The sequence below is a fragment of the Channa argus genome, chromosome 3 (genome assembly GCF_033026475.1).
Source record: "Channa argus isolate prfri chromosome 3, Channa argus male v1.0, whole genome shotgun sequence".
NCBI classification, from domain to species: Eukaryota; Metazoa; Chordata; class Actinopteri; order Anabantiformes; family Channidae; genus Channa; species Channa argus.
The window spans coordinates 7,496,122-7,524,101 of record NC_090199.1 but is presented as its reverse complement, the minus strand read 5'-3'; the positions used below and the strand labels follow the sequence as shown (position 1 = coordinate 7,524,101).

Below are 27,980 nucleotides of genomic sequence, written 5' to 3'. Positions count from 1 at the left end.
AGCAATCATTTCATCCATTTTCATCTTTATTCAGATGAAACTGATGCAGCTGGACACGTAAAACTGCTGGGGATAAATATATCTACTAACATTGAAATAAAAGTTTTTATGGTTTTTTGTTTTGTTTGTTTTAAACCGCAGCATGTAGTGTTGTATTGCTGACTTACCCGTACTGTGTTTTCCCACTCAGCAGCAGAATCTGAATAGCAGCTATTTGAGTGCTGGTGAAGCCCGGGCAGTTCTTGAGGGTTTCCAAGATGGAGGGGTCAGAGTTCTGAATGTAGGAGGCGTCCAGAGTGCAGCACATGTTTCCCAGCACTGCTATATTATCTTTAGTCAAACTTGTGTTTGTTATGCCCTTAAAACACAAGAAATAAAGCCAGAAATTACAGATTTGAAATGAAAAAACATTTCTGAGCACTTAAACACTGAATGCTGAGCCAGTGTCTCTAAGACTCTTAACTCTTGTAGCCAATGGTTAGTGTGTAGAGTTCGGCAAAAATGATCAAAAAAAGCAATAAGTAGGAAACTGTACGAGAACAGAATGACAAAACACCTAAAGTCACAATGATTTTACAAATTACATTTTATACAGCAATTTACACTGACGATAATTTTTAAGTTGATGCTGCATTTTTGAGGGTAAGCTGAAAAGAAAACTGAAATATTAACCACTGTATGTTTGTAATCAAAATACAAAATGTATCAGAATTACTGCAGGGCTCTTTGTTGGTGTATGGTGGTGGTCTTTAGTCTCCCCCAAAATCAAACATGTTCCCCCTGATAGACACACATGGACATCTTTGAGAGAGGCAGATTTAAGTTTTCGAAAATATAAAAATATTCTGTACATTTGGCCGTTTGAGATGTGATGTGGTTTTTGTTTTTCAGAAACTCACTAGGCAGCTCATCGCATTAGCAAAGAGAGCAGTTAGTTTGTAGCTGAGGGCGGAGGAGAGGACGGTGAAATCCGCAGCGCCCAACTGTTGAAAGTACGACCTGCAGTTGGCCTGTGGCACCAGAGAGTAACTGCAGACGGAAAGACAGACGGTGAACAACAAAATGTTCTGTTATCGTGGCAAAACGTACTTTTGCTGTCGCTTTATTTAAAACTCACTCATAATACAGCAGCATGTCAGGAGGATACAGGTCGAAGCTGGTGGCAGTTGGATCTCCTTTAATGTAGTTGTACATGCAGGTCAGCTGTTGGACAGACAACAAACACTGAATGTCTCTTTTACTGTTATAATTAGCGGCGATTCAATGGTCTGTAGGTGCAGAAGATTAAAACTGGGCTCAAGCTGAGCCTGCTGGGACGACCTAAACTAAAACTGGACATTTTACAACTTTACCTTCTACATAAACAAACATTTAGTGTAACCTACAAGACCAAAAAAGGAAAATCTGGGTTTGGCCACAATTATCTCAATCTGTTACTCACTCACTCACTCACTCACTCACTCACTCACTCACTCACACACTCACTCACTCACTCTCACACACTCACTCACTCACTCTCACACACTCACACACACGCACTCACTCTCTCACTCACTCTCACTCACTCTCACTCACTCTCACACTCACTCTCACACTCACTCTCACTCACTCACTCTAACTAACTTGGACGCCATCACGCAAAGGTGGACCAGGTGGACTACCTCCACTCTCACTCTCACTCACTCACTCACTCTCACTCACTCACTCACTCACTCTCTCTCACACACACACACACACACACAGCGACACACACGTTGTCCTCGGGTCTCACCTGAGTCTCCACCAGTCCAACCTTGTTTTTGCCTTCCCTCCGACAGGCTTGGATCAGCCTCTTGATCTGTGGTTGCTGAATAGCCCTCACTCCAGTGCAGGTGAAGCCTTGCAGCAGAGAGGATGACAAACTACACACACACACACACACACACACAGCATGTTAGAATTTATGTGAACTTCTTATTGTGTATCTCTACTGAAAACATCTTTTAACACTCACTTGCTTGGACCTCCCAGCACTGTGGTTGCATTTTCCACAGCTACGACATTGAAGAATAACTCAACCTAATGGAAAACATACAGACTGTAGTGACATACAGCAGGTTTGTTGAGCAGAATTACTGTATATTTCATCCTCGCATCGCCCCTACCTGCTCCTCTTTCCACGTCTTCCTGTTTAGCGCTGCGATGTCGCTGCTGCCTGAGAATCCCAGCAGCAGAGGTCGAGGGATTTCAGTGGCCATTTGATCTGGAACGTTCTGTATGATCGTCTCGCTGTTGGTGTTCACCGACACGATCTGGAGATAATTTTTACACAAATTGGATGTTGTATGTGTGTTGTATCATGTTTAATCAGGTTAATGCACATTTCTGACAAAAGTTCATTTTAGTTCATGACTGCAAAAAACCTATTTCTATTTTATGTAAATAATAGTATGTTTACAGTACATTCAAATTAGTAAAGTGGTTTTGACTATTTATTTGGATGTTCACCATGTAGGAATGATCACAAACAAAGATGAGGTGTTAACATGTCGCAGTTCCTGGTTTTTGTCTTTTAAGGATGCTAGTGTGTATGTAAAGACACTCGGTGTCTCTATTTGACAACAACTAAACTTTTTAAACTTGTTGTAGGTTTAGATAATGAAGGGGTTACTGTCCTTCATCTAATGGTGTGCGTACGGGCAGATTGGTGACGGTCATACCTGAGTTACAAAAATCTGCTGGATGATCTGTGGGCTGGACATCAGGTTCACCAGGAAGGAAGGATTGGTAGAGGCAGAAATAAGCTGGGAGCCGCTCATGCTCCTGAACACTGCAGCGGGAACACCGACAACCAGAGAGCCCAGTTTGATCAGGTCAAAGCTGGTGCTGAACTGCTCAGAGGCAGAGGGGGAAAGCAGAACACGGGTGAGACGGGACTGATGTGCTAAGAGACAAATCAGATCTGAAAAACAAACGGTGACAGACAGCAGCTACCTGCATGAAGCCTGAAGACATCAGGGCCTGGATGATGGCCCTGGCCTGACCTTCGCTCCAGCCCTCCACATTGCTGAGCGTTGAGAGGGCATTAGCCAAGTCCTTGGGGTTTATTGCCATTATCTGGCCTGTGGACAAGCTGGTACTGTCATTTCCGAGGGCAACTAGGGCTGCCACATTGATGTTGTTACCAAGGTTATTCACTAAAGTGGCAGAAATCTACAAAGGCCAAAGAAATAACATCGGTTGTAGAGCTTGTTTCTGAATGTGTTCAAAACATAAAACCCAACATCTGTGTGCATAGAGGATTTATCCTTGTTTGAAAGAAGCATTTCATTTTCTAAGTTCCAACAGCAACATTGCATCTTCTCTGCTCATGTTTTATCTCATCAGCCTGGAGCCTGGATTAGGTTGTTAGTCTGTGCCTAAGAGCTCCATTGCTGTCCAAAAACTTTTAAAAACACATCAGCCAGTATCCCAACTCCACTGGATGAAGTATTTTTTATTTCAAAATATATTTTTAAGACGCGTTGCCTCACACATTCACAAGTGCATTTCTTATGTGATTTCTCTGGCTGGTTAATGTGCAAGTTCTCCTGTGGACTTGTGTTTGATTCATATCAGTTTGACTGATGTGTTTTGTGATTAAAGTCTAGTGACTGCAAAGGCCATAACATAGGATTTATGTAAATTTCCTTCTCATAAAACCATTTAAGGATCCACTGCTTTTGTTATGTTCCCTCACTTTCTACAACGTTCCTCTGAGCAAAACGCAGCTCTGCTGCTGTAATGCATGTGGTGGCTTCTGTTTATTACCTGCGGGTCCAGGTCTGTACAGGTGTCCAGGCTCTGCAGAACAGTTAAACTTTGTTGTGCGGTCAGCCGGCTGTACGCTGGCGCAGGAGCGACACACTGAAACGCCAGAGGAAGCCTGCAGAGAGAGACAACGTGGTTTAACTCTGGAATTGTGGCTGCAAGGTGAAATACATTTGGAAGTTTTCGACGTACAGTAGCGGGTTAAAGTTGCTGTCCTGTTTATAAAGCAGTGACGTGTAGTAGTTGGTGAGGTTGAGGGGTAAGGTAGTGAGGTTAAAGAGGGCGATGTTGAGAGGGTTCACTGTGAACACCTGGATAACCTGCAGAGAGGAGGAAGAGAGTATAAACAATCACAATCTAGTCAGTCCATCACTCCTCAGCGAATTCAATCCCACTGAACAATAGTTAGTTGCTGTGCTGACCTGTGCTGATCCAAACATCTGAAGCTCATCCAGCGTGAGGAACGGTAGGAAAACGCCAATGTACTGAGCAAACCAGGCTGTAGAGTTCAAGTCTGGGTTGTTAGGATCATAACACCTGGGCACCGTCTCTGCAGTGACAGGTAGCATATAGTTCACTGATGAAATGATAAACTATATACAATCTATAAACAAAAACCTGGAGATAAAATGGTGGCCAAAAGTTTAGAGAGAAAAACTGGTCTTAGTTCCTAAAGGTTGGAAGTAGATTAAGGTAGAGAAACGTCATGCAGAGTCTATTCCTAAGTCTTGTCAAATTATCTCATTACTGTTTGATTCCAAGTATGAATTACTTCAAAGTTACCACATCTTGTCAAAATAAGACAAACAAATTTGGAGACGTTGATATAATTTGTATGAACAATTAAGCACTGCTACCACCCGCTTTATGATAGTATGTAAATATTACAATATGACACAAAACATTAAATTGAAGCTTTTTTTTATAAATAAAAGCATAACAAAATGTCAGAATTCATATATATATATATATATATATATATATATACTGTGTATATATGCAGTATACTGTGTATATATACAGTATACTGTGTATATATGCAGTATACTGTGTATATATACAGTATACTGTGTATATATACAGTATACTGTATACAGTATATACTGTGTATATATATAAAGATATTGTATGTAGAGTAAACCCCAGATGTTCAGTAAACAATAAAAAACAAATACATACTCTGAAACAAAACACAAGCTAACATGAGAGGAGAGAGAGCTACACCTCAAACTCTCCTCTAGAGTTCAATAAAGGTTTAATTTACCTCTACTTTACTTAATAATCAATATTATTAATGATATCGGAACCAAAACGTTCATTACAGACCTCTGCCAAACCATAAGTTACCATTATACAGCAGGTGTACACTGACCTGAGGTGAGATAAGCCCTGATGCTGTTGAACACATCTGCTCTCCCAAAGTCTGCACCAGTGTAGTTGTACCGAGCCATCACTGAAACGCTGGAACGAACCCAAATTAAATAAGAATATTTGTCACAATCTTACACCGCAAAGCTCGAATAAAAACTGACCTCTTTTCCTTCTATACATGTAAAGCATTTTAAAAGAAGAAATATTTCATGTCACAAGCAGCCAGTGCTCTACTGAGCATACGTACAACTTTTGGAAGGCCAAACATGAGGCGTTGTATGTGACACTGGGGTTGATGAGACTCTTTGTGAGGAAGACCAAGTAGTTCTTGAGGCTTTGGTCAAACCAAGCATTGACGTCTGATTTTGTGGAGCTGCCGAGGGCCAAGGGCCATACGCAAGGCAGAGTAGCCTGCTCCACTACTGCTGGCAGAGACTCCTGTAGTGGACATACACAGCCATGTAGTTATATCATCACACTGGCAACTGCTTATGCACATTTTGGAGAAAATTAGGGAATATCTACAGCTAATTATATCTGTGTAACTATATTGAATACAAATGGGCATTATTTTGCATTTTCTTGATCTATTTTATCGTAATTTGGTCCAAAACCTTGTGTTATGTTTGTGTGTTTTTGCATTTTTGTGCGTGTTGCATACTGTCGCCAGGAACTCTCGTGTCCGAGCGTAGTTGTTGTAGAGCACACAAAGCTGTGCACTGTTGTCGACAACGTCTGGCTGACGAAGTAAGGCCCCAAGATCCGATGGAGGGATGGAGTTGACCAGCTATGAGGACAAAAACAAAGCAAATCATTCAACCTCCTTTTCCTGCGCTTTGTATCCCTACTATTCGAAATGAGTTTTATTCCTGGACACACACCTGATACGTTCTGTCTGGAGGCATGAGGGACATGAAGGTGGACAGGTTGGGGAACTGGAATCCCATGAAGGACAGGTGCAGGAAACTGTAGAAACTGGTGTTGTAGTTGGCCCCGTAGCAGCGGAGAGGTGTTGGTCCTAGAACAATGGAGCATAAAAGTAAACGTCCATGGATGTTTGACGGAATCTATTAAACTGACTGAGTGATGTGATTACAATAAACCATTATTTATAATAAGTTATCAACAAAATCTCTAACAAGCTTCCTTTGAGTTTTTTTGTTTTTGTTTTTGTTTTTTTTTACCTCCAAGGGCCTGAACGATGTTGCTGAAGATTTGTTTCTTTGTCTCATTGCTGAGAGACGAGATGACTGAATTCAGGTCCCCTAGGCTGAAATAAAACATAAATATGTCATCAGTTTTAACGTATTTGTGTAAAAACAAAATACTTTAAATCAAATGAAATGATTACATGGGACATCACAGCTTTACACATACCCCTGCTGCCCGATGCTACAGCTCCTTCCTGCCAGTATTGCAAAGAGCGGCGCAACTTGAACTGGTGACAGGTTTATCAGCAGGGGGGGCAGTCGTTTGCGGAGCCACAGTGACACGTCCGAATCACTCACTGAGCTGAGATTTGCACGATCAAACACCACTTGTAGCATGGTTGACCTCACTGGAGAGGGCAGTGTGGTTTCGTGACCCTACAGGAAAAGAGAAAACACAAAATCAAGATAACTGAGCATCATTTCCAGAAACCCACCGAAGCATTTGCATTAAGTTTGATGCACACTCACTGCAATGGCCGAGGAGAAGTCATCGAAGAAGGCAGGAAGGAGTTGGTTGGGGATTAGATTCATTATCGTGATAACCTGCGCAGGAGAGGTGAGCAGGCCAGGCGTTGCAGCCAACCCCGCTAGCTGTCTGTCTGACAGCTGTGATAAGGCATCCATCTGCAAATAGTAACCGATACAGAGATGGTCAAATCAAACATGAAAACCAAAGAGAGCAGAAAGGGACAAACACATTAAAAACCAATTTATTAAAAGTATTTCAACGTAATGTATCAGAAAGTACCGCTGAAAACTTGGGGTAGAGTATCTGCAGGTCTTGGAAGGGCACGATGACAGCGAAACCCCCCAGATTCTTCTGCATCCAGTCTGAAGTGTTTGTAGTGTTAAAGCTGCAGCTGGGATCTGATTCGCAATACACATAAAACAAAGACAACTTATTCTTGGAAAAATGTATATACCCTCTGCAACTGAGGACTACACTTCAGAAACGAGTGGCACATCGGATCTATTATGTTATTGCATTACGAGTCGCATATATTGTCTTTTATGCATGTTTGACAACTTGTGGTCCACATTTGTGTCCTCAAGATTATAAATTATGATGACTTTGCCTTGTCGTCTCGGGTTCACTTACAGGCATGGATGCATTGCTGAATGGGCTAACTGGACACAGACTCAGGGGCCAAAACCTCGTAAGTCAATGTTCATATTTCTTGTCTAAATGAGCTCAAGTAAAAGACACAAAGTGGCCACACAGAGATACATAACCTCAAAAAGATGAAAAATGAACAATTACCTAAACCTATTCAAAAGAGGTGAAAATTACAAAAAAAAAAAGACAAATAACATATAAAAATAGGCACAAATGTACAAACAAAAAGACACAATGTCCAAAAATAAACACAAAATCATAAGAAACAGACCAACTGACATGAAATGACAAAAACCGAAAACAAACTAAACTGACCACAAATAGACTTAATATGATCATAAAAAAACCACAAGATGGAATCTGTGCCCAGAGACCCATTTACTCATTATCCATCCATCCCTGCAGGGTTTGACCTTACTGTAAACTCGCACACATGTCAAATGTATTAGCTACAAAATGCAGAATGTGGTACACTGAAAAAAAGACCTGATACTTCCAGGTCTAATCAATTTATGAGCAGCACTTACCTGCAGTGTTGTTGCTGGTGAGGAAAGGCCTAATGAAGTGCGTGTAAACAGACACCTGGCTGGCGAGACTCATTTGTGGCTGGACACGGCTCAAAATCTGCACACTGGGTTTCAGAAACGAAATGACTGGTATTAGGGTTTTATGACATTTAGTGCAGATTGTGCCAAGTGATACGTGCTGTGCTGCTTACATTTGTTGGTAGGTGTTGCAGTTCAAACCAGTTGTGATGAGACATGACAGGAAGTCGGGGGAAACAGCAGGCAGGAAGGGGAGAAACTTGACTCTGAACCACTGCACGATGATGGAGGAATTGTGAATGTTGGTCTGGCTGAAAGCCCCCAACTGGAGTTCCTGTATAGTGTCCAGAATCACTGACACCGCAGGGCTTCTGGGGTCCAGAGTCTACAACAAAGACAAAAGGGAGACAGATGTAAATTTAAATCTGGGAAATGTGGAATTCACTTTTTGTACCTACACTTCTCATTATAATAATTAATCGTTCAATATCATTATCAATAGTCAGTATTTTCAACTGGGGATGACTTGAATAGTAGAAAGAAAATAAAAATGGTTTCAGCAGCTTTTAAATAAATCCGCCATATTTTCTAGCCATCATATAAAATGTTGTCTACTTAGATTATATTTGAAATACTTTGTGTGTGTTACTGCAGGGGGAAATTGGGTTTTTGTACCTGGTTGCTTAGGAGATCCAGAGCTCCATCGAGCACGAGAGAGGCTTTGGTGAGGAGAAGACCCCAGGCCGGTCTGGATCCACTTGAGTTGGAGGAACGATTACACTTAATCACTTCTGCCAGACCCTGTGCTGTTAGTGCTGACAGCTGCGTGATGAAATAGCAGAGTGACAGCAGATGAGACAAAACACTGACAATAAGCTTGAAACTGTTTAGGCTGTGGTAGTTTCAAGAACAGTCCATCTTACGGAGGCACAAGCAAACTGCTCGACAGGAAAGTCACAGAGGTGTGAGTTCATTGCTCCAGTGTTGAGATAGAGCTGCAGCGTTGTGCTGAAGTTCAAAAATTAAAACAGAGCAAAAGTTTGTCAGCGATAAATTAATCAGTAGAACAAACATTGTGGTTTAATTTAATGCTTTGCTTTACAAACCTGTTCACTCCGGCACATATGGCAGATTCTGAACAAGAAACAGCAAACATATAAGTTATAATAAGTTATAATAAGTTATAATTTAAATATTAAAGTTTAATTTGTAAGCAGCCGGTTAACTTACCATTTATCCTGGTGGCATTGCACTTGGGAGAGAAAAGGATAAAGATGGAGATGAGTTTGCTATTATTTAAAAAAAGGATAATTAATGAAAAAAATGCCAAATTTACAATTACCTGTCCACCGTATATGATGCAACCTATAATAAAAGAACAGATGAATGCATTTTAATGTTTGGTATAAATCAGCAATCGAAGGCTGAGTTACAATAAGTTCACGTAAATCTAATAAACTTAAAAACTGCACAGAATTGGCACCAAAACGTTCCCTTTTAGCAATAGGTGTAAGAAATTCACTTGACCAACCACTCACTACACGTCACACCTCTGAAAAGTTGTTTCATATTCTGAAGCTCCCACCTGGAGACTGAGTGGTGCTGAAGCAACATATCAGGGATAAACAAGGATGATTCCCCCTAAAATGACCCTTAGACAGGATCCTATCTTTCTGAAACCGCCTGTTCACATCTCAGTTGTGCAACAGCAGCTTCTTTCTCTTCTCATTCAGGTTCAGACTCCAGCTCACAGATTGCTATATCACTTTTGTCTTACTCTATTTATCTCTCCAGCAGCCACCATTGCGTGTTGCATAAGAGAATGTGTGTTAATCGTTAGGTCATGTTCCTATTGGGTGGTGGTACATGTGAAGCCCCCACCAGTGCCAATCAGAGAAAGGCCTTATAAATAAAGCAAATGTTGTGTTAACAGCTTCCAAACAGATAAAAGACAGAAGGCAATTTGAGCTTCTTCTCAAGGTGGATTTAGAGAAATCCGAACAACTTTCAACAAATAAAATGTCATGGTTATGTTTACAATACGCACAAGTGGAAAAAGACCATGACACCAGCTCTTTAATATGATTTCCCACACTGTGCTTCTTACCTGCTGGTATGGATTTGGATATGTTCATCTTGCTGTCAGCGATGGATGCAACTACATCCAGAGAAACTGTGGCCATGGCCAAGTCCAGTCTGGTAAACCTGAACACCCAAACATGTGAAATTAACATCCCAATTTAATTATTTAAATAAACAATTTTATAAAAACCTCCACTAAAATGAACACATTTAGATATGAACTCACAACGTTTTGTATGATGCGCATGAAAAATTTCCCTTGAAATGCAGAAAACAAACATGGTTAGTTTAACAAGCAGTACAAAGTGTAAATTCCTCGAATTTAGGGGAAGAGGAAACTCTTTCTACCTGTGGGAGGAACATGACTAGGTAAAACAGGAACTCTGGAAGTTGCTCGGGGACCTGAGTCAGGTACTCAAAGACTGCATTGATGATGACGTCTTTGCCTGGCAAAGTAGGATCATTCAACAGCAGCAGCTCTGCAGTCTGCTTTGGAGTCAGGACTGGTAGGACCTCCAGCTGAAGAGAAGGGAAGGAAGGAGAAGACAATTAATGGTGTGAAAAATAAATAAACAATAACAATTTCAGCCAATTGCAATAATGCCGTAAATTCTTACAGAGTTGAATTGAGGGTTGAGATGCAGAAGCTCTTGGAGGGACAACGCCCTTGAAAATGGACCCAGATTCTTATTAAGCCAGTCTGCACTGGAGCCGTTCACACAGCCTGGACCTGCAGCAAATTATAAAGAAATATCTGTAAATCCAGACACAGTGAGGTGACATAAAAGCGCTGTAGTTTATCAGAACGTACCTGAATTTGGTTGTGACAGGAAACTAAGGATGAAATCCTTCAAGACCAAGTTCTGCTGTTTTAGGGTCATGTCATCGAAATGAAGAATAAACACCTGCAGTCTGGCAATAGAACAAGACACAGGACAGGAAGCTAACATTAAAACACAGGATTGTTGCATGGAAATACAATGCAGCCATTTCTCCGCTTTGTGAGAAAATGTGTGAGGAAAGAACCAACTCATCCAGCACTCGTGTGTTTGAAAACCAGAGCGTGATCAGTCTTAATATTAGTGTACACCAATGAGTTCTGCATAGAGAGGCTGTTTGATAGAACAAGATTTGATAGAACAAGCAGAAATGTTGGGTTTGGCATTGAAAAATAGGTCTCCTCCCATTATAATCCTATTTGATTATTTAATCACAACAGCTAATGAAGCAGATGTTGCATTAACATGTTAAGCCTCTAAAAGTTTGCATGTTACCACGACGACAATGTGACCCAAGCGAAACACAATTCTTAAGCCGAACTAGGCAAGAGTAAAATTAATAAAAATTTTATGAAAGACTGTCAGCGGAAGTTGCTTACACTTGCTGGTAAGTCTGACAGCTGAGGTTCCTGGAGCTCAAACATGACAGGAAACTTCCCGACGCAGACGGCAGGAACCTGCTCAGTCGGCCGGAGAACCATTGCCTGATCACATTGCTGTCCATCAGCTGCTCGCGGGTCAGCAATAACAATCTCATCTCCCCAATCACGTCCAAAACCTCAGGCGCTGATGGACCAATCATGGTCGTGGACTGTGGGACAGATCAAATCACTACAGATTAGTTTACCTAAAGCAGATCTCCCTCAGTCGTCTCTAAAGGGGTTCGGAGTTTGCTGTGGTTTGGACCTTTGAATTATTAACTTTATTTAAGAGACATTGTGTCCGTCAGCGGTTTAAAAAGCTCACCGTGTTGCTCAGGATGTCCAGAGCTGGGTCCAAGACAAAGGAAACTTTAGAGAGAAGCATCTTCCACAGGACTTTGGAGTGGCTGCTGTTTCCAGGCAGGTTACACTCTAACAGAGCCACTAGCTGGTTGGCTGTGAAGTTCTCCAGCTGGGTGTGGGAGAGAACAAGATTTAATCAACTCTACTGTTTAACACCCCCCGCAGCATGTTGCACATTGTTCACTTTGCAGTCTGACTTTAACGCTTTCAAATCAATCACCTGTGCACATGCATATTTCTCCAGGGGAAAATTGCAGGAAACATCCATAGATGTATTCAGGTAGGACTGCAGGTCAGAGCTGTGAATACAAGTACAATAGAACATGCATGTGTCAGGACAGAAACTATAACAACTGTCTTGATACTTCTGAATGTGAAAGGCAAAAAAGTCATCACCTGTCAATTCCTCTGCAGATGCTAGTGGCTGAAAAATAGCACAGAAAAATTTTTACTTGATTGAACTTGAATGATTCAACTAAAAACACTTAAATAATATAATGAGTAATAGAGCGAAACTTAACACTGATGTCAAAGAGGTCTCACCATTGTACAGGGTAACAGGACACTGTGAATTAATGTTTGAAAAAGACATTAAACATTATGGTTGCACCAACAGCATTAGGTTAAAAGTCAATATGTTCTATAGACATGTCCTGTACGTGGAGCTGAAGTAAAGAAATCTTACCATGATGTTCTGTGGGACACACCCTGTCCAAATCAAAACAAAGAAATAATTAAATTCACTTTTGAACACACATGATACAATAGACAAAAAATAATAGCAACATGTTGCACTGTCTAAATAATTTATTGTGTAACGCTGTGTTCATGGTATTATTTATTTATTTATTTTAAATATATATCTAAGTGTAAGACTGACCGGCTGGTGCAATGTTCTTCAGGTCGTCCATTCCAGTCCAGGCGAATGGCTCGATTTCCGGAGGCAGAGATACTATTGCGCCATACAATCTCTCCAAGCTGACACACAAACAGAAACAAATATAAAGACTTTAGAAGGGATCAAACTACAACATCATATAGATTATTTAAATATTTAATCTACAGTAGAGATAATTTGAATGTTTAATATCGCTCTAGTACATGGGCCATTAGATAGTAGCAAAACTGCCCAAAATGTCAAGATTTGTGTTTTAAAATACTCATATGCAGCTTACATTCATGTAAATTAATACTATTATTAGCCTATGGTATTTCGGTGATGTGTGTTATTTTGCCAACTGTTATTTTGCCAACATAAATTGTAACTGTTTCTGATTGTTCTTGTTTCGTTATTGACAGCAATCAGTGTCAGCAGTTACTCCAAAACAGCAATTAGTAAGATATTGGTGATACAGTGTTGACAGGTCTCCAGGGTAAATGTAAAGAAATTAACAAAATATACTGTGTTAAAAATATACTTAATTTAAAATGAAACACATATATATACAGTAAAACCATTTTAAATTACTCACACTTGTTTGTAGACATCACAGGGTGGATTGGCCTAAAATAAAATAAAAAAATATATATACAATTAAACAGGACCAATAAAGGGTTAGTAAAAAGTTTAAAATCATAGCATCTTAAAGTTTTTTTTTTTTTTTTTTTTTTTTACCTCTATTGCAAGTTTAACCAGAGAGTCCAACACCTCTGGAAGCATTTCAGGGAACTGCACAAGGAAGTCAAACACTCGGTTGATAACAACATCCTTTGCAGGAGGAGCAGGAAGAGGCAACAACAGCATCTCTGCTATTTGTTGTGGTGTCAGGAGATGAAGAACATCCAGCTAAAAAACAAAGCAAAGAAAAGAGAACATATTATTTACAGTAATATGAGGTTTCAGTTTGAGCATTTTAAAGTTCTCCACACTTACTCCAGAGAAGTTTGGGTTCAGCTTGTAGAAGTCAGTGATGGAGGCAAATCTTGAGAAGAAGCCGAAGTTGTTTCCCAGCCACTCTGCACTCTGATTGGCTGAGGTGAAACACTGGGCATCTGGAAAATATATGCAACATTAATGTGAGTTTGCACTGTATAGGCTGCTGTTTCATGTTAGTTTACACTTTTTTCCAGCTAATTTATCTGACCAATAGTTACTTTATATATCAGGAGCGAACAGGACAAAACACTGTAAAAAATATTAAAAATTGTCTCTAACATCGCCTAAACTAACAGCAAAATCCAGCCTTGACATCACGGAAATCTAAAAGAATCAGTGACTAGAATGTGACTCCCCTAAGTTGAACTTTCCTAGAATTTTTTGGTGTTTGTAATAGTTGCACATATGTATGTGCAAGACAAAAATGTCTCAGATTCTGGTAATTATTCTTCATTTACAAAGAACATATTTTTCACATTTTTGGCATGTTTTTTTCCTCCCTACCGTAGCTATCGCTTTACCTACCAGAGGTGTTGTTATGCTGCAGATAGGAATAGATGAAGTACTTGTAGATGTTAAGACCGTACGCTGGATCAGCGTCCATGACACTCATGTGTTTACTGAGAGCTGCGACACTGCACACAGCAAAGGAAAGACAAAATTACATTTTTCTCACCTTTTTGTTTGCAGGGTAAATTTTAAAAAAAAATTTAAAAACTGCTCCAAAACCTGTGAACTCACATGGTTTGATAAACAGGGCAGGAGAAGTTCTTGGTGCTGAGGCAAGAGAGGAGGGCTGGGGGTATGTCGGGCAGGAGGGGCATTAGTTTGATTTGGAACCAGAGCTTGATGAAGTCCGGGTCGTCCATGTGTTGCTCAGTCAAAGGAGAGTTCACCTCACCAAAGATCTGCTGAAAGTCCAGCACAGCCTCACTGAAGTTCTAGAGGAACAAAGTAAGGAAACGTGCATTTAACTTAAACTGTAACAAATGAGCAGACTTACAAACAAATGTCAAGTGTATATCAGATGTTCTGTGTACTTTGATCATGAACATCTAAAACACATGACTAAAAAATTCATTTTAAAAGCAGACCATTCAGAAAACACTCACCGCTTTGAGCTCCACTATCAGTGAGTTCAGACGCTTTGTCAGCTCGACAATCAGTCTCAGGGACGTTCCTTCAGATATGGTCAGGTTGGAACTAGCAGCACAATGCAAAGCATAGGCCAGATTCTCCACAGTATTGGTGAGCTGGTAGAAAAATAAACCATAGTTTATTAACAGTAACACGTAAAAAAAAAAAAAAACTCTAAACATTTAAACTTAGTTCAAATAAATTAAAGTGAAACGAAGGCTTTTACCCCACATGGGCTCTTATCAAGAGTGATGCTACAAACGTCCTGGATTTCAGAGGTTCCGCTGTCATCACCATTTTCTAGAAAGCTTCACAAAAATAAACAGACAAATCACAATGTAGTACACACCACACAGAAAGTTGTCTGCATGAACAAGTGTGTTGACTTAAAGCTGCACAATGCACAAAGCTGATAGCCCCACACCCTGTTTTTTAACCTTTTATAAAGTTATTTTTTAATGAAATGAACTTAGAATTAATTTGGAGTTGACTTTGTGGTCAGTCGACAAATCTCTGCTATTTTGTATCTTTTGCTTTCTTATGACAATTTGATCATGTATTTCATATTTAAGAAAACAGTTTCTTCGCGAGAGAATCCCCAGTTATGCTCGGGGCTGGACATGCAGTTTAAATAAAAATGTAATTTAAATAAAAATGCTATTGTTTCATTGCCACACTAAATAAAGAAATTATAAAGAAAAACAAGAGGATAACTCGACATACAAGACTTCTTTGAAGGCGAGTGTGAGGTTTTGATGCATCAGGGCAGCTTCATTTGGCAAAAACCTCCGTAACACCGGCGTCACAACCTGCTCGTACCAGTCCTTAAAATTAGTCACATCGAATGTTGGCATCTCTGGAACGGTAGAGGCGATTTGTGGCTTGTACATGTCTGCCAGCTCAGCCAGAGTCCAGTTGAGCAGGAACTGGGTGAAAGTGGTGCTTTTTATTTCGGACACATTTCTCTGTGGAAACACAGCAGACACGGAGTGGTCACACCTGGTGGCTCTACTACCACTGCTTCTGAAATTAGTTTAACTGCATCTGTGTGTATGCGTTCGTATGGACGAGTGCTTATACCCTTTTAGTGAAGGAGACAAACTCATGAACGAAGCTCCCCATGGGCCTGAAAGCCGTCATGAACCCGTTCACAACCTGTACGTGTGACACAAGAGGTACATAAAACATGTTTTTAATATGTACATGTCATAGTGTATTTGATATAATATTGGACGTTGATGGCTCTGCTTGAGAAGCAGCATAAAATATGAGTTGTCACAAGTGGATCAACCAGTGATGTTTTTGGGGTAGTTATTTAGTTATGCACCAAATACACAGAAATCGTTTCAACACAGTACTTCTACACTGCAAAATATTTGGCCAGTGATATTATTTCTAGCATTAGACTTGCCAATATTCAGAGGTGGAAGATGTACTGAGATGTTCTGATCTCAGAACACTACATTAATACTTCATAATTTATTCTATTTGTGTCAAATCTCGAAGGTGACTATTGCAGTCATCGAAATGTAGTGTAGTAACAAGTACGACATTACCCTCTGAAATGTAGCACAGTATGAAGTACTATAAAATGAAACTGTGGAGAAATAGTACTTTAATTTTGTACTAAGTAGAGTACTTGAGTAAATGTGATTAGTTACTTTCTGATACTACATTACAGTACCTCTCCGAGACTGTTGTGTGGAGATGTTGGCAGGTACTGGTTATATGTGGGTTGTAGTGAACTGGTAAGTAGCAATCCAGGACTTGTCCCATTGTCAGACCCTCCCAGACTTATAGAATTGGAAGAGCCCCCTGTCAACAAACTGTCGAAGACCAAAGTTAGGGTGGCGTTGTCTGAGCCTGCAAGCTCAGGATTCAACAGCAGCTCAGCTTTCTGTGCTCCCGTCAGCAGGTGAAGAGCGTCCAACTGTGGTGAAGAAAAAGAACAAAGAAAGAAGAGAAGAAGAGGACAAGAGGTTTAGGCGTAGTTTGCTCTGCTGTCAGAGCTTTTCCGCACTCTGCTGCTGCCGGGAGGCTGACTGATGTAAATTATGAAGTCACTCACTCCACTGAAGTTCATGTTGAGCGTTAAGAAGTCTTTTATTCGGGCCACGACTCTGAACGAACCGAAATTCTTCAGTAGCCAGTCCTCACTGCCCTCCTGTGGGCTCAGACAACCTGTACGAGAACAGCACATTCCCTCAGAACACAAATTAAAACCGTCACAAATGTTATTCGGAATTAACAAAGCCTAACTCTATCTCATTTTGGCGCCTAAACGGTCGTCATAACTGACGACTGATGGCCACTGAATGGTGTGATAGCATTTCAAACTTCAAGCCGTGTTACAGTTTATTCGAGTGATGAAATTCAAAGTGCGTAAAACCAGTTTCCCCAAATCAAGAGCTGGTATGAGGAATTGTTGGAGCCATTATCTACTGTGATGACATTAGTTATCTTGGCAGCTTGGAAAGCAAAGCACTATGAATGAAAACGTTTAACTGTGAAGCCTACTTGTACTAGTGAACAAGCTAATGCGTCAAATTTGTAATGCAATAGCAATAATGTCTGAGCCTAAGAACTGAATTATTGTGATTACTGATCTTTCATGTCTTTATTGAACACAACCATTCAACGTACAAAGTGATGGTGGAAGAACTTGACCAAATCAATCCAATGAGAATGGAGGTGTGGTTTAGAGCTACTTGACTTATAAAAACACTCAAACAGTGTCAGTGGGCTGTTTACAAGTAACATCAGCTGACGGGAGCCAAGAAAAGGTTACAGATAATTCTCAAAGACCTTACTGTAGATATTCATCCGTCCACAGTTAGACATATTGTTTATGAATGGAGATAATGTGTGACTGAGGCCACTCAAGATCCAAACACAGGGGAACCTCATGATTCGGGGATGGTTTGCCGCCTCTAGACCTGAACCGCTTGCTAGTGTGGAGAGGAAAATGAATCCCCACATTTACCAAGGTGTCCTACAGTATAAGGTCTGGGTGGCTGTCGGCAAGCTGAAGCTCAGAAGAGTAGCAGGACTATGACTCTAAATACTGAAGTACAACTACTGCAGAATTGCTTTAGAAACACAAATCCACCTTTTGCAGCCACCTAGTCAGAGCCTCAACCCAACAGAGATATTGGGCCACACGACACTTTCTAAGGTGGTTCAAGAAGTTATTAAAACACTGTTGCTTTTACTTTTTTCACCAGTACTTTGTATTTTTAGTGGATGTTTCTATCCTTCAGATTTTTGGTTTTTACATGTATTGTTTTAGCAATTCACAGTTAGTATGTCAATTTAATCGAATATTTTGGATTTCTGAGCATTCTGAGCACTAAACTATGATTACTATAATAGCATAACTATAAACTATAAGAAAACAATAATTTCTACTTATTAGAATAAAGAGTTTACCAGCCACTCTGTCTCCAGACAGGAACGGGTACATGAAGAAAGTATAGATCCACTTTTGTCTGGCTGGGTCCAACTCAGAATAGTAGTCACTGAGCTTCCTCACCCTGTAAGAACAGTCAGAATGGTGAGAAGTTGTTGTGGTCACAGAAACATGTTAGACGGAGACAGAAAGAGACGTACACGGTCTGGTAGGTGGAGCAGCTGAAGTTCTTGGTGCTGAGACAGGTCAGGAAGTGTTTGCTGATGGATTTCAGTAGGGGTTTTATCTGGACCTCCATCCACATCTGGACGAGGTCTTCATTCTGGAGAGGGTCTGCCCCGAGTTTCACATCCAGCGCCCCCTCTAGGCTGAGAAGTGGCACTCCTTTCACGCTGGACCTCTGCAATGATGGGGTGGAGAAGTCAATGTTGACATAATATGAATTACAATTATGAATTGTTTCCCTCCAGGGCTAATAATCCATCCGTACATGTGCATAGTTTTTTCCCTGCACTAATGATACATCTCAATGTGGAACGTTTTACTAAGCGTTACAGTATCAAGTGATTGGGTTGGATTTTGTAACAGTGCTCATCCAGTTCTGCATCTATTCAGGGAGCATTACCATGAAAGTATACACATCCATTGTCGCTTCAAGCATTCCTTTCAGCCTCCGCATGTGGTCTTTCCCTGTGTCTGCCGATTGCAACCCCACACACTGGAGGAAGCTGGACGTCGAATCTGGCACCTTGACATAATTGACAAGAGGGAAAAACCGCAATAAAGAATCGATTTAACATAGTAAAAGAAATACTACTGTTCTTAAAGTACATTTTGGAGAATGGACTTCACTACAAAATAGTGGAGTACATTTGTAGTCAAGTATTTGCACTTTTATATTGAGTATGAAGTTTTCTATCGCTACGTTACTACCTCAGTTAACAGAAGCTACTTTGCTTTGGGTTCCTTGCAGCAAATTCACACTCTGGCTAAATGTTGGTACACTTGGCTGTTTCCCATGAGCAGATTTGAGCAAGTGTTCGTCACTTCTGGCCTAAATTTTAATGTGTCATTCATCTCAAATTTGGCAACACACGTGATTTAGACACTTTTTGGTTCTTTCTGGCCGTAGAGATAATTTGTGAACCCATATAAATCTAGAGAATGATGAGTCAATTTGGGGATGTCTGCACAAATTAGGATGACTTTTTACGTTTAGGCTCATTAACATGACCTATGGATGTGATGAAGCCGAGCCATTGTTAATGTGTTCATTACACCCTGCTTTTGTCCGGCTATGATGAGTTAAAGGTCTGCTGTCAAAGAAAAAATAGATACGCTGTTTCCGTGTCTGACTTATCTGTGGCTAATTTCAAAGGCCTAGAAAATAGTGACTGTCCCACTGTTACAGCTCATTGCCTCCACATACTGCTGTGCGTGCTGGTGCATTAGTCACAAGAACTGCTGAACGGGGGTAGAAGCATCTCACATGACGACATGCACCCACAGCTTTGACAAGTCTATGGAATCTCAACATGGTAAATGTACAGCGAGCAGATCTATTGTGTGGCGCAGTATGTACATGCCTGACGGGTGTTTTGATAAATGCTGGCTGTGTTTTATTAAGCTCAGCAAGATAAGTGATATGTGAACAACCTGCAAACTGGTTGTAATCCTGCTGGTATGTTCAAGTTATTCTAAGAATCCTAGGACACTGAGGTTGAAATTATGAGCAAACTATGACTTTATAGCTGTCAAGGTAGTGCATGCAGAAGGATTCAGCCTGGTACTGTACTACTATCACACTTTGGAGTTGCTTTCTCCTATTTTGGAAAAACGGATTGGCATCCACTCAGTGTTGCTCTCTAATGAAAGACGTCCAGATTCAGCAAAGCTTTTTGTACAAACATGGCTTATCGTTTGCTGTTTAGAAAACATTTGAATGAAGAAGCCGATATATCTGTATCTGATGAATTCATCACCCTGAGAATTTTAAGTTTGCGATCAGTTCTACAAAAATGCTTTGGAGCTAAATGTGTGAAAGCCTCACTCACCTGACCACAGGTGCCCTCTGTTGTGCAGGCTGCATTTCTGTAGATGTGCACCAGTGAAGCAACAAGATTAGCGTTTAGAAAGGACGTGGGTGATTGTTTCTTACATTTAGATGTGTTGTGTGAACAAGGTGAACAAGTCGAAAACATGTTACGCAACTTTCTGATCTTACCTTTGTGTACTTGATGTGCCTGTGGGAGAAGATAAAGTGCAACGTTGTCAGAGATGACAGTAAATTGGACATGTTGGACATTATAAGCTAATCATTTCTTTTTCTTCATAGTTAAATATGACTAGCTTTCTTTTATCCTATTAAATCCAAGTTTTCTAAGTGCATTAATCTAACTACTGTATATGTACATATGTACAATTTTGAGATACTTGTACTGTACAAAAAGTACTTTTATAATGGTTTTACCACAGTTCATAGGGATCTATTGTACTTCTAACTTCACTACATGTACTTGTCAGCTCAACTTATTAAAAACCTTTTGCAGATTCAGATTCTTGTCCCGGATTATGTATTTATTTCTACTATCTTGGGTTCTAACCTACTTTAGATAAAGCTTAACTATTTGAGAAATACAGTAATATGTATAAGGCTGCTTTGACTTAAGGTCCCATGACTACTGCACTTAACCTCATTAGACCGTTCCACCAATCCTCAGAATGCTGAAATCTCAGAAAGAAACTTAAAGATATTGGCTCTGAAACTTTGTAAAACTTTCAAAAGATTCCACAGGTGTCTACTACTATCTGACAATTTCTGTTTTAGTGTTTTAATTTGACTTGCAGCAGCTGTAAAACATGCATTTCCAACAAAGACTATTTTGTCTAAAAGCCACTGAGAACACATTTTTGAGACACACCGTTGCACTGGGGGACATGTTTTTGTCTCAGTCCCCCCCCACCACCACCCACTATACTTGTTTTATTAGATTACAGTCTTTTACAAAATGTATCTTTATTTTCGTGACCTGTCTTTTTCAAGGGGCTGAGAGACACATACACAGTAGAGAGGTGAGACAGTCTTAAAGGACGAACTAACACAGTGTTGAGTTTGGTCCACTCATAGAATTTGGTGACACAATATTTATCCTTGAAACAAAAAAGCTGACGTCACTGTGTAGATTTGATATCGTCCACAAATCCAGTGAAAAGACAGTCCAACAATGCATTAGTCCTTTTCACAATACTGTCTGACTTCCCCCTCTTTGTCCCCATTCATTCCTACTAAATGCATGAATACTGCTTTCATACTGTACATTTATAGAGTTCCAGCTTTGAAAGATTTACAGAACCACTGGACACTGCGGACCACTGTAGCTCCTTTCACTCAAACAGAAGTAATTTATTACCGCAGATTAACAAACATGTGGTGCTAGTTAATTTGCACCCTGGGCTACTCGATATGTTTTTAATAGTTTTTGGACACTAATCGAGCTCTGCAACACATGAGTGAGCTACATCAGACTTTGGATTTGCTAGTACAATTAGTGAAGTGTTTTGTGGTTTGGGTTTTTAATCATGTGTTAAGATTAACAAAAATATAGGACATGCTAAGTACTATATAGGCAGGCTTGACTTTTTTTACAGTGTCCTTTTTTTTTTTACATGTTTAAGGAGACTAAATCTGGTCTTACCCAAGCAGCACCCCAGTGAGTAAATGAGGAGGAACAGGTGGCGTGATGTCATGATGTGGCGAATCTCATGGGACCCTGAGATCTTTGTGGTTGAAATCACCGGAGATGGAATCGCCGAAAGCTGGTGGAGGACAAACAAATAGAAGAGCAGCCTTAAGATGTGGATGTTTTGCAATCAGGGGGCGTGAGCGTGAGATTGGGCATATTTAAATAATATCCAGCAGCTGTCTTTTTTTTTTTTTTTTTGTAATGAATTTAAAAGATATAATAAAAAAAACATTCCTGTAAATCACTGATGAACTTGATATGAGAGCCGTAAATGGAACAATACATTACGTGAATGTAGTTCATATCAAAGAGACAAGACACCTTTTCCTACTGTAAAATTATGATACTGTATACTACATTACTGAGTTTTTCAAAAAAAAAATTCCCAGTTACTTTCATCTTTGTTTACCACTGATGCAACATAACCACCAGAACCTGTGTGGTTGGTAGCAGATAGAAACCAGGGAGTGTCTGCCAGATATTTTATAATCAGTGGCATTCAGTGACATTTACCATGGCAGTACAAAGGTGGTGGGACAATAGGTTTGTCTATGGAAAGAATGCAGAAACTCTACACCTTTCACCTCCAAACAATGAACACAAAGACAACAATCACATGGTTCCCAGTTGAAAAATGAACTCAGCTTAATGTCGTCATGAAAAATACAGTATAAACTGCCAAACCCAGAATATGTTAGACACATTATTCTACAAGAAAAAGGGGGAGTTCTGGTTAAAAAGCCAAGATGTATCCTAAGATTCCAAGGTGTGTTGTTTGACATAAGTCACATTTCTCAAGTTGCTGACACTTATCCATCAGCTTCTGTCACGATAAAGTGATAAAAAATGATTCATTGATTGTTATCCTAACTTTATAATCACATACACACACACAAACACACACACACACACACGTGCGCACACACACGCACACACTCAGTTACAAACCCTAACCATCCGCTTGAACTTCACCATCAGTTAATATATTCAGAGGACTAAATACCCATGTAATACTGTACACTGAAATAATTGTTTCAGTCCCTCCTGTACATAAAGATGCAATTTTCTAATACTATTCCAGTGCAACAGATGGCAGACAAAGTTCAATTAATATGAAACTGGATCCCAATATAGTCAAACCATTTGTTTTTTCCACTGTCCCAATTAATGCTTTTACGTGGACTTAGGTAAGCAGGTTACGGTTGGCTTTCTCAGGTCATGTAAATGGTAGCACTGGCTTTCGAAGTTGGGGTAGGGGATTAGGGACAGCTGGCGTCCCCACGTAGATTTCTTTTGGAAAACATGGAACAAAAGGCTGCAGACAGGAACACGCAGATCAGTGAAAACCTGAATGAAAGTGGAGATCAATAATGAGCTGATGCCACTTCATTTTTAAAACAAAGTCCACCTAAGGTCTGAAAAAATGCCTCATAGATAATAAAATAAATTGCTTTGCCCCATGGATTTTTAAAATTTAGACAGTTACTGTTGTGGATCCCGTGTGCTGTCACTCTGCTGGAATATGACACACATGGAAAGAAAAGTCAGAAAGCAGCCTTCTCTGCCATTATACAGTTAAAATTTGTGTGCCAGGCTTCAAAAATAAATGTATATAACTAATATAACTAATGGTAAACAAGATAAAGATTAGTGTTGTGGTTAAGTGGTTAAGTTGGTCGAGAGGCCGACCATAAGGTCAGAGGTTCTCCCTGACCACATGTCAAGGTGTCCCTGGGCAATACACCCTCAGCCTGCTAAAAATTGGGAAGGACTGCATTAGGAAGGGCATCCAGCGTAAAAAATAAAAGTGCCAAATCAACGTGTGGATGAATGACCCACTGTGGCGACCCTGAATTTATGGGATAAGCCAAAAGACCAGAAAAAAAAAAGATAAAGGTTAATGTTAATTGAGTATTTAACAAGAATTTAACAAAGTCACTGGCAGTAGCCTTGCATGATGTCCTTGTCTTGATTTTGGGACACAATGGTGTCAACAGCAACAGGTTTTGGCTGTTGACAATCACGCAATTTTTAGATTTCTGAATCTACAGTTAGCTCCACAAAACTAGAAGAAATAAAATTACTGCTTGTAACTGTAAGAACTTTACCCAGGAAGAGGGAACCTTTTGAGGAACTTAAGTCTGTCTACTTCTGTTTCCACCACAGGTGCCAGTAACCAGGGTCTAGTCCTTCCCTCCCAACTTCAGGATCAGGGGGGTAGTATGTTCTGATGGTCCAGGAGCTATCAGGGTTGTCCTGCAGAGCTCAATGTTACTGATTGGCACTTTTGTTTCCCATGTAGGCACTAAAGTCTGGGATACCTCCCTGGGGTAGCCCCTCAAGCACATTATGATTTAAATTTCTATAACAGATCCAGAAGCCCTGTCTATCAAAAATCAAAAATGTGACAGTCTGTTGCCTTTTACATCACTGTTTGCAGTTTTTGTTATTCCAGCTGTGTGAAATGCTGCAGTTTTTTTTGACAAATCTGTGATGTTCTTTGCCGTAGGCCCTGCCCCAAACCTTCAAAAAGCACTAGCCCGTGACCAAGGACACGGGTAACATCTATCAAGAGTTACTGCAGTGAAAACATCCAATGAGAAAGCAAAGAGCCAGGAACTTCGTGGTGGAAACAGGCCCATTGTGCCGAAATACGCAGACTAAAAAAAAGGAAAAGCTACAGCACATTTAAGATACAAAACCAAAGCAGTCTTAAATCTATAGGTAGTAATAGGTAAAGGTGCTAGAAGTTAAAATCCGTTTAAATGGTTAACTGGCCATTTTTTCATCCAAGGCTGTTCATTTGTGACGGTTGGATGGTTAAAATATATTAAATGACATGGATTGTGTATTATGGGAGAGAAAGTTTCGTTCTGGTAGATTTCATCTGCTGAGCTTGGATTGGACAGACTTCTTGGTTCGCAGTGTAATGCTATACAATAGAAATGATCTTGTCTTATTACAATTTTGCAAATGTTTCATCACCGCAAATATGTTTATGTGTTTTTATTTTTATTTCTACCCTATTGATTCTACAGCAGACATTACTCATATTACACACTCAGGAGAAAGACACTGTTTAGGTGTTTATTGAATTTGGTTTGTCTGAATAATCAAGGTGAAAGGATGTTTTTTTTTTTATGTAAAAAGATGTAAAAAAGATTTTGGATGGAATAAAACATGTTTGAATCACACAACGGTGACTAACAGGTACATTGTTAATTGCAATATATTGTGGTCATTTGTTATTAGAACATTTCCAGTATTTTGGTCACTTTTTTAAAAGGGAAGACATCAAATTACACAAATAAGCAACAGTGTCACGAATATCCTCAAAACTTCAACATGTATGATGTTCTCATAAATGAATAAACACAAAAAACTGTGACGATTACGTCATACTGCGTTTTAATGTGCAAAGCAAATTTTTCCAATTCCCAGGATTACTTAGTAATTAAGGAAGTACATTTACTCGAGGACTACATAAACGTTTGGCTTACTTGATTTTATATGTTTATTTCCCTTTGATACTATTTTATACTTGTACTTCATTAAATTTCTACTTTTCACTACATGTACTTAACATTTTAAAGTAATACTTTATATAACATTTTATTATAGTTTAAAAATTTGCATGGCTATGGGTAAAGTGCCCTGTATTTCAAACTGGCCTTACAGTGAGGAAGTACAAATCTTCCAGTCCTATAATATAATTGTCATAAAATACTACATTAATTAATAATGAATAAAGGCATTTAGTGATGATTTAGTACTTTTTACTTTTTTACTAATTCTTTTTAATTTTACTAATTAAGTATTCTCGCACTTCATACTGATATTTTATCTATTTTGTCTTATTTTTCAGTATAAGAGTATTCAATGTATTGAGTATTTTTTTGTATCATAACACTGCTACTTTCGTTTACCTGAACACGTCTTCCTCCACAGATTTATCTTGTTGCTGTTACTAGCCAGTGACTTATTCTTGTTAATGAGGAAGAACCTCTTATTCCCACTGCTACAATCCCCGGTCGGCACGTTGTTGACAAAAAAGACCCGAAAAGATTCAGATTTTCTACCACATCAGCTGGTATTTACCGGCGCAAACCTGCCTCAACACCATTCACATATTTCTCTGTATTTTCTGTTCAATCAAAAAAGCCCTTAAATGTTAAAGTCATTACAAACAGATCCATCTACAAGTAACTGAGGAGATACAAAATTATTACAAAAATATTAAATCAAAGCTGACTCTCTTACCAAGCTTTTGTTGCAGCTGGTGTCCGTCAGTCGCTGGAAACCGCCGGTGTTAAACTCTCTGTCACTGCTGATACGTAAGACACAGGTGTGTACCTGTAAACAGCCAAAGGGTGTGTTTTGTGACAATGGCACGTGTTATAGGTGCTGCACTGTGGGGGCAGGAGGAGATTTGCTCCCAGTGTGAATTACACTGCAATTAGTGTGTTCATTGAGTGTACATGTAAGTTTACGTGTGTGGGCTACAAATATGCACAGTCTGTCTGCAAATGAACAACCGACAGTGCAAAAGAAAAAGGAGATGCACAGTTAAGGGTTATATAAGATTCATGTACAGCAGATATCAGATTGCTAGTATTTTTTGGATGTAGGCAAAGTGAACAGCCAGTTATGTAGTTTCTAACTTTGATCTCAATCATGGATTAAAAATGAAATTTCTATCAACTTTAAAAGGCTTGTCGCAGAAACGCTTGTTTTCCTTTCTGTGGTCACATTGCACCCAGCTCAGTCATAATGTGTAGACGACAAAGACGGCGGACCACAAGCAGGTCAAAAGACATATTCTGAGGAGATTAGGGGGACAGATTTCCTTGCCATGTTCAAGATTCTTTTTCAAACCTCAAATAAGAACTTAAATCAAAATGATTGAGTTAAGAATGTAAAGTCCTACGGACAGATTCTCAGCACACCCTTTCTAGGAACAGGCTTTAGTATTCACATGTATGGGGGTGTGCGCACACACACACACACACACACATGCATATCAAGTTAAACTGGTTTGTCAATCAGCTGAGGCTTCAAAAAATGAATTCAGGTAAAAAAAAAAAGTAATTCCTTTACAACTTTATCTAAGTTGAACATCCAGACACTCATTGTATGAGTAACTTTAATTCTTTAAGAATTACATGTCAGAAATATTGCATCGAAAGAAAGCTGAACAAATGTACAATAAACTAATGGTTTGACCTTTTTTGTGAACTGTTATGTCTGAACTGCAGATCTACAACTTAAACCTGCATCTTAGTTCACATTTTATGCTTGTTTATATTTGTGAAGGGTTAGATGAGCAGATTATGAACAGAGGGTTTTGCATATTTGTAATTTTTAATTTGTAATCAAAAGGGAGGGAAACTCTTGCTGAATCGATTTCCTTGCTTCTGATGATGAAATCACATTTGTATTAGCTAATGGTGCGTTGTTATTACGTAAGGTTTAAAGACACAGTACATACATGCAATTTTACATGTAAAGGGATGCAGACTTCGACATCCATCCATTACCTTTAACTGCTTATCCTTTAGCTTGAGCCTGTCCCAGCAGCGTGAGAGGCGGGGTACACCCTGAACAGGTCATCAGTATATCTCAAGGCCAACACAGAGAGACAGACAGACAACTATTCACACTCACGTTCACACCTACGGACAATTTAGAGCCACAAATTAACCTAACATGCATGTAGAATTTGATGCCACAGTGTACAGAAATGACAGAGACAGAGAGTAAAGTCGTTTTTATGTAGTTAGCGTATGTGGTGCTGGACATACATTAGTATAGGCTAAAGCACATTATATCCATTATTGAAAAAAAGAGGCCACACTGGGATCCAACGCATCTACAGGAAATGAAAGTAAAACTAAACTAAAACATGAGGCGATCATCA

At 39.6% G+C, this 27,980-nt stretch overlaps 1 protein-coding gene across 1 annotated transcript in view; it reads right to left on the bottom strand.

Annotated features, from left to right (window-relative positions):
• The window catches only part of LOC137124037 (uncharacterized), a 31,349-nt gene extending 4,908 nt beyond the window's left edge, over positions 1-26,441 (bottom strand). Inside the window, exons 1-56 of the mRNA XM_067498640.1 lie at positions 26,324-26,441; positions 22,016-22,136; positions 20,545-20,563; positions 20,375-20,411; positions 18,946-19,068; positions 18,521-18,720; positions 18,341-18,444; positions 16,980-17,092; positions 16,596-16,841; positions 15,992-16,066; positions 15,635-15,876; positions 15,138-15,219; positions 14,887-15,027; positions 14,516-14,715; positions 14,300-14,409; positions 13,772-13,890; positions 13,514-13,684; positions 13,371-13,402; positions 12,779-12,876; positions 12,584-12,606; positions 12,442-12,463; positions 12,295-12,322; positions 12,119-12,197; positions 11,861-12,007; positions 11,494-11,705; positions 10,927-11,027; positions 10,733-10,845; positions 10,464-10,634; positions 10,342-10,373; positions 10,141-10,238; positions 9,376-9,398; positions 9,264-9,285; positions 9,140-9,167; positions 8,957-9,041; positions 8,709-8,855; positions 8,207-8,418; positions 8,016-8,119; positions 7,120-7,238; positions 6,840-6,995; positions 6,538-6,746; positions 6,345-6,430; positions 6,042-6,178; positions 5,822-5,947; positions 5,408-5,598; positions 5,162-5,250; positions 4,212-4,339; positions 3,982-4,109; positions 3,790-3,904; positions 2,974-3,192; positions 2,700-2,870; positions 2,145-2,291; positions 1,994-2,058; positions 1,772-1,901; positions 1,118-1,203; positions 900-1,029; positions 168-358 (exon numbers count right to left, since the gene is read on the bottom strand). Of these exons, the coding sequence (XP_067354741.1) occupies positions 168-358; positions 900-1,029; positions 1,118-1,203; positions 1,772-1,901; positions 1,994-2,058; positions 2,145-2,291; positions 2,700-2,870; positions 2,974-3,192; positions 3,790-3,904; positions 3,982-4,109; positions 4,212-4,339; positions 5,162-5,250; positions 5,408-5,598; positions 5,822-5,947; positions 6,042-6,178; positions 6,345-6,430; positions 6,538-6,746; positions 6,840-6,995; positions 7,120-7,238; positions 8,016-8,119; positions 8,207-8,418; positions 8,709-8,855; positions 8,957-9,041; positions 9,140-9,167; positions 9,264-9,285; positions 9,376-9,398; positions 10,141-10,238; positions 10,342-10,373; positions 10,464-10,634; positions 10,733-10,845; positions 10,927-11,027; positions 11,494-11,705; positions 11,861-12,007; positions 12,119-12,197; positions 12,295-12,322; positions 12,442-12,463; positions 12,584-12,606; positions 12,779-12,876; positions 13,371-13,402; positions 13,514-13,684; positions 13,772-13,890; positions 14,300-14,409; positions 14,516-14,715; positions 14,887-15,027; positions 15,138-15,219; positions 15,635-15,876; positions 15,992-16,066; positions 16,596-16,841; positions 16,980-17,092; positions 18,341-18,444; positions 18,521-18,720; positions 18,946-19,068; positions 20,375-20,411; positions 20,545-20,563; positions 22,016-22,067 (6,434 nt within the window). The 5' untranslated portion in view covers positions 22,068-22,136; positions 26,324-26,441. The remainder of the gene's footprint in view (positions 1-167; positions 359-899; positions 1,030-1,117; positions 1,204-1,771; positions 1,902-1,993; positions 2,059-2,144; positions 2,292-2,699; positions 2,871-2,973; positions 3,193-3,789; positions 3,905-3,981; positions 4,110-4,211; positions 4,340-5,161; positions 5,251-5,407; positions 5,599-5,821; positions 5,948-6,041; positions 6,179-6,344; positions 6,431-6,537; positions 6,747-6,839; positions 6,996-7,119; positions 7,239-8,015; positions 8,120-8,206; positions 8,419-8,708; positions 8,856-8,956; positions 9,042-9,139; positions 9,168-9,263; positions 9,286-9,375; positions 9,399-10,140; positions 10,239-10,341; positions 10,374-10,463; positions 10,635-10,732; positions 10,846-10,926; positions 11,028-11,493; positions 11,706-11,860; positions 12,008-12,118; positions 12,198-12,294; positions 12,323-12,441; positions 12,464-12,583; positions 12,607-12,778; positions 12,877-13,370; positions 13,403-13,513; positions 13,685-13,771; positions 13,891-14,299; positions 14,410-14,515; positions 14,716-14,886; positions 15,028-15,137; positions 15,220-15,634; positions 15,877-15,991; positions 16,067-16,595; positions 16,842-16,979; positions 17,093-18,340; positions 18,445-18,520; positions 18,721-18,945; positions 19,069-20,374; positions 20,412-20,544; positions 20,564-22,015; positions 22,137-26,323) is intronic.
• Between the last annotated feature and the right edge of the window lie 1,539 nt (positions 26,442-27,980).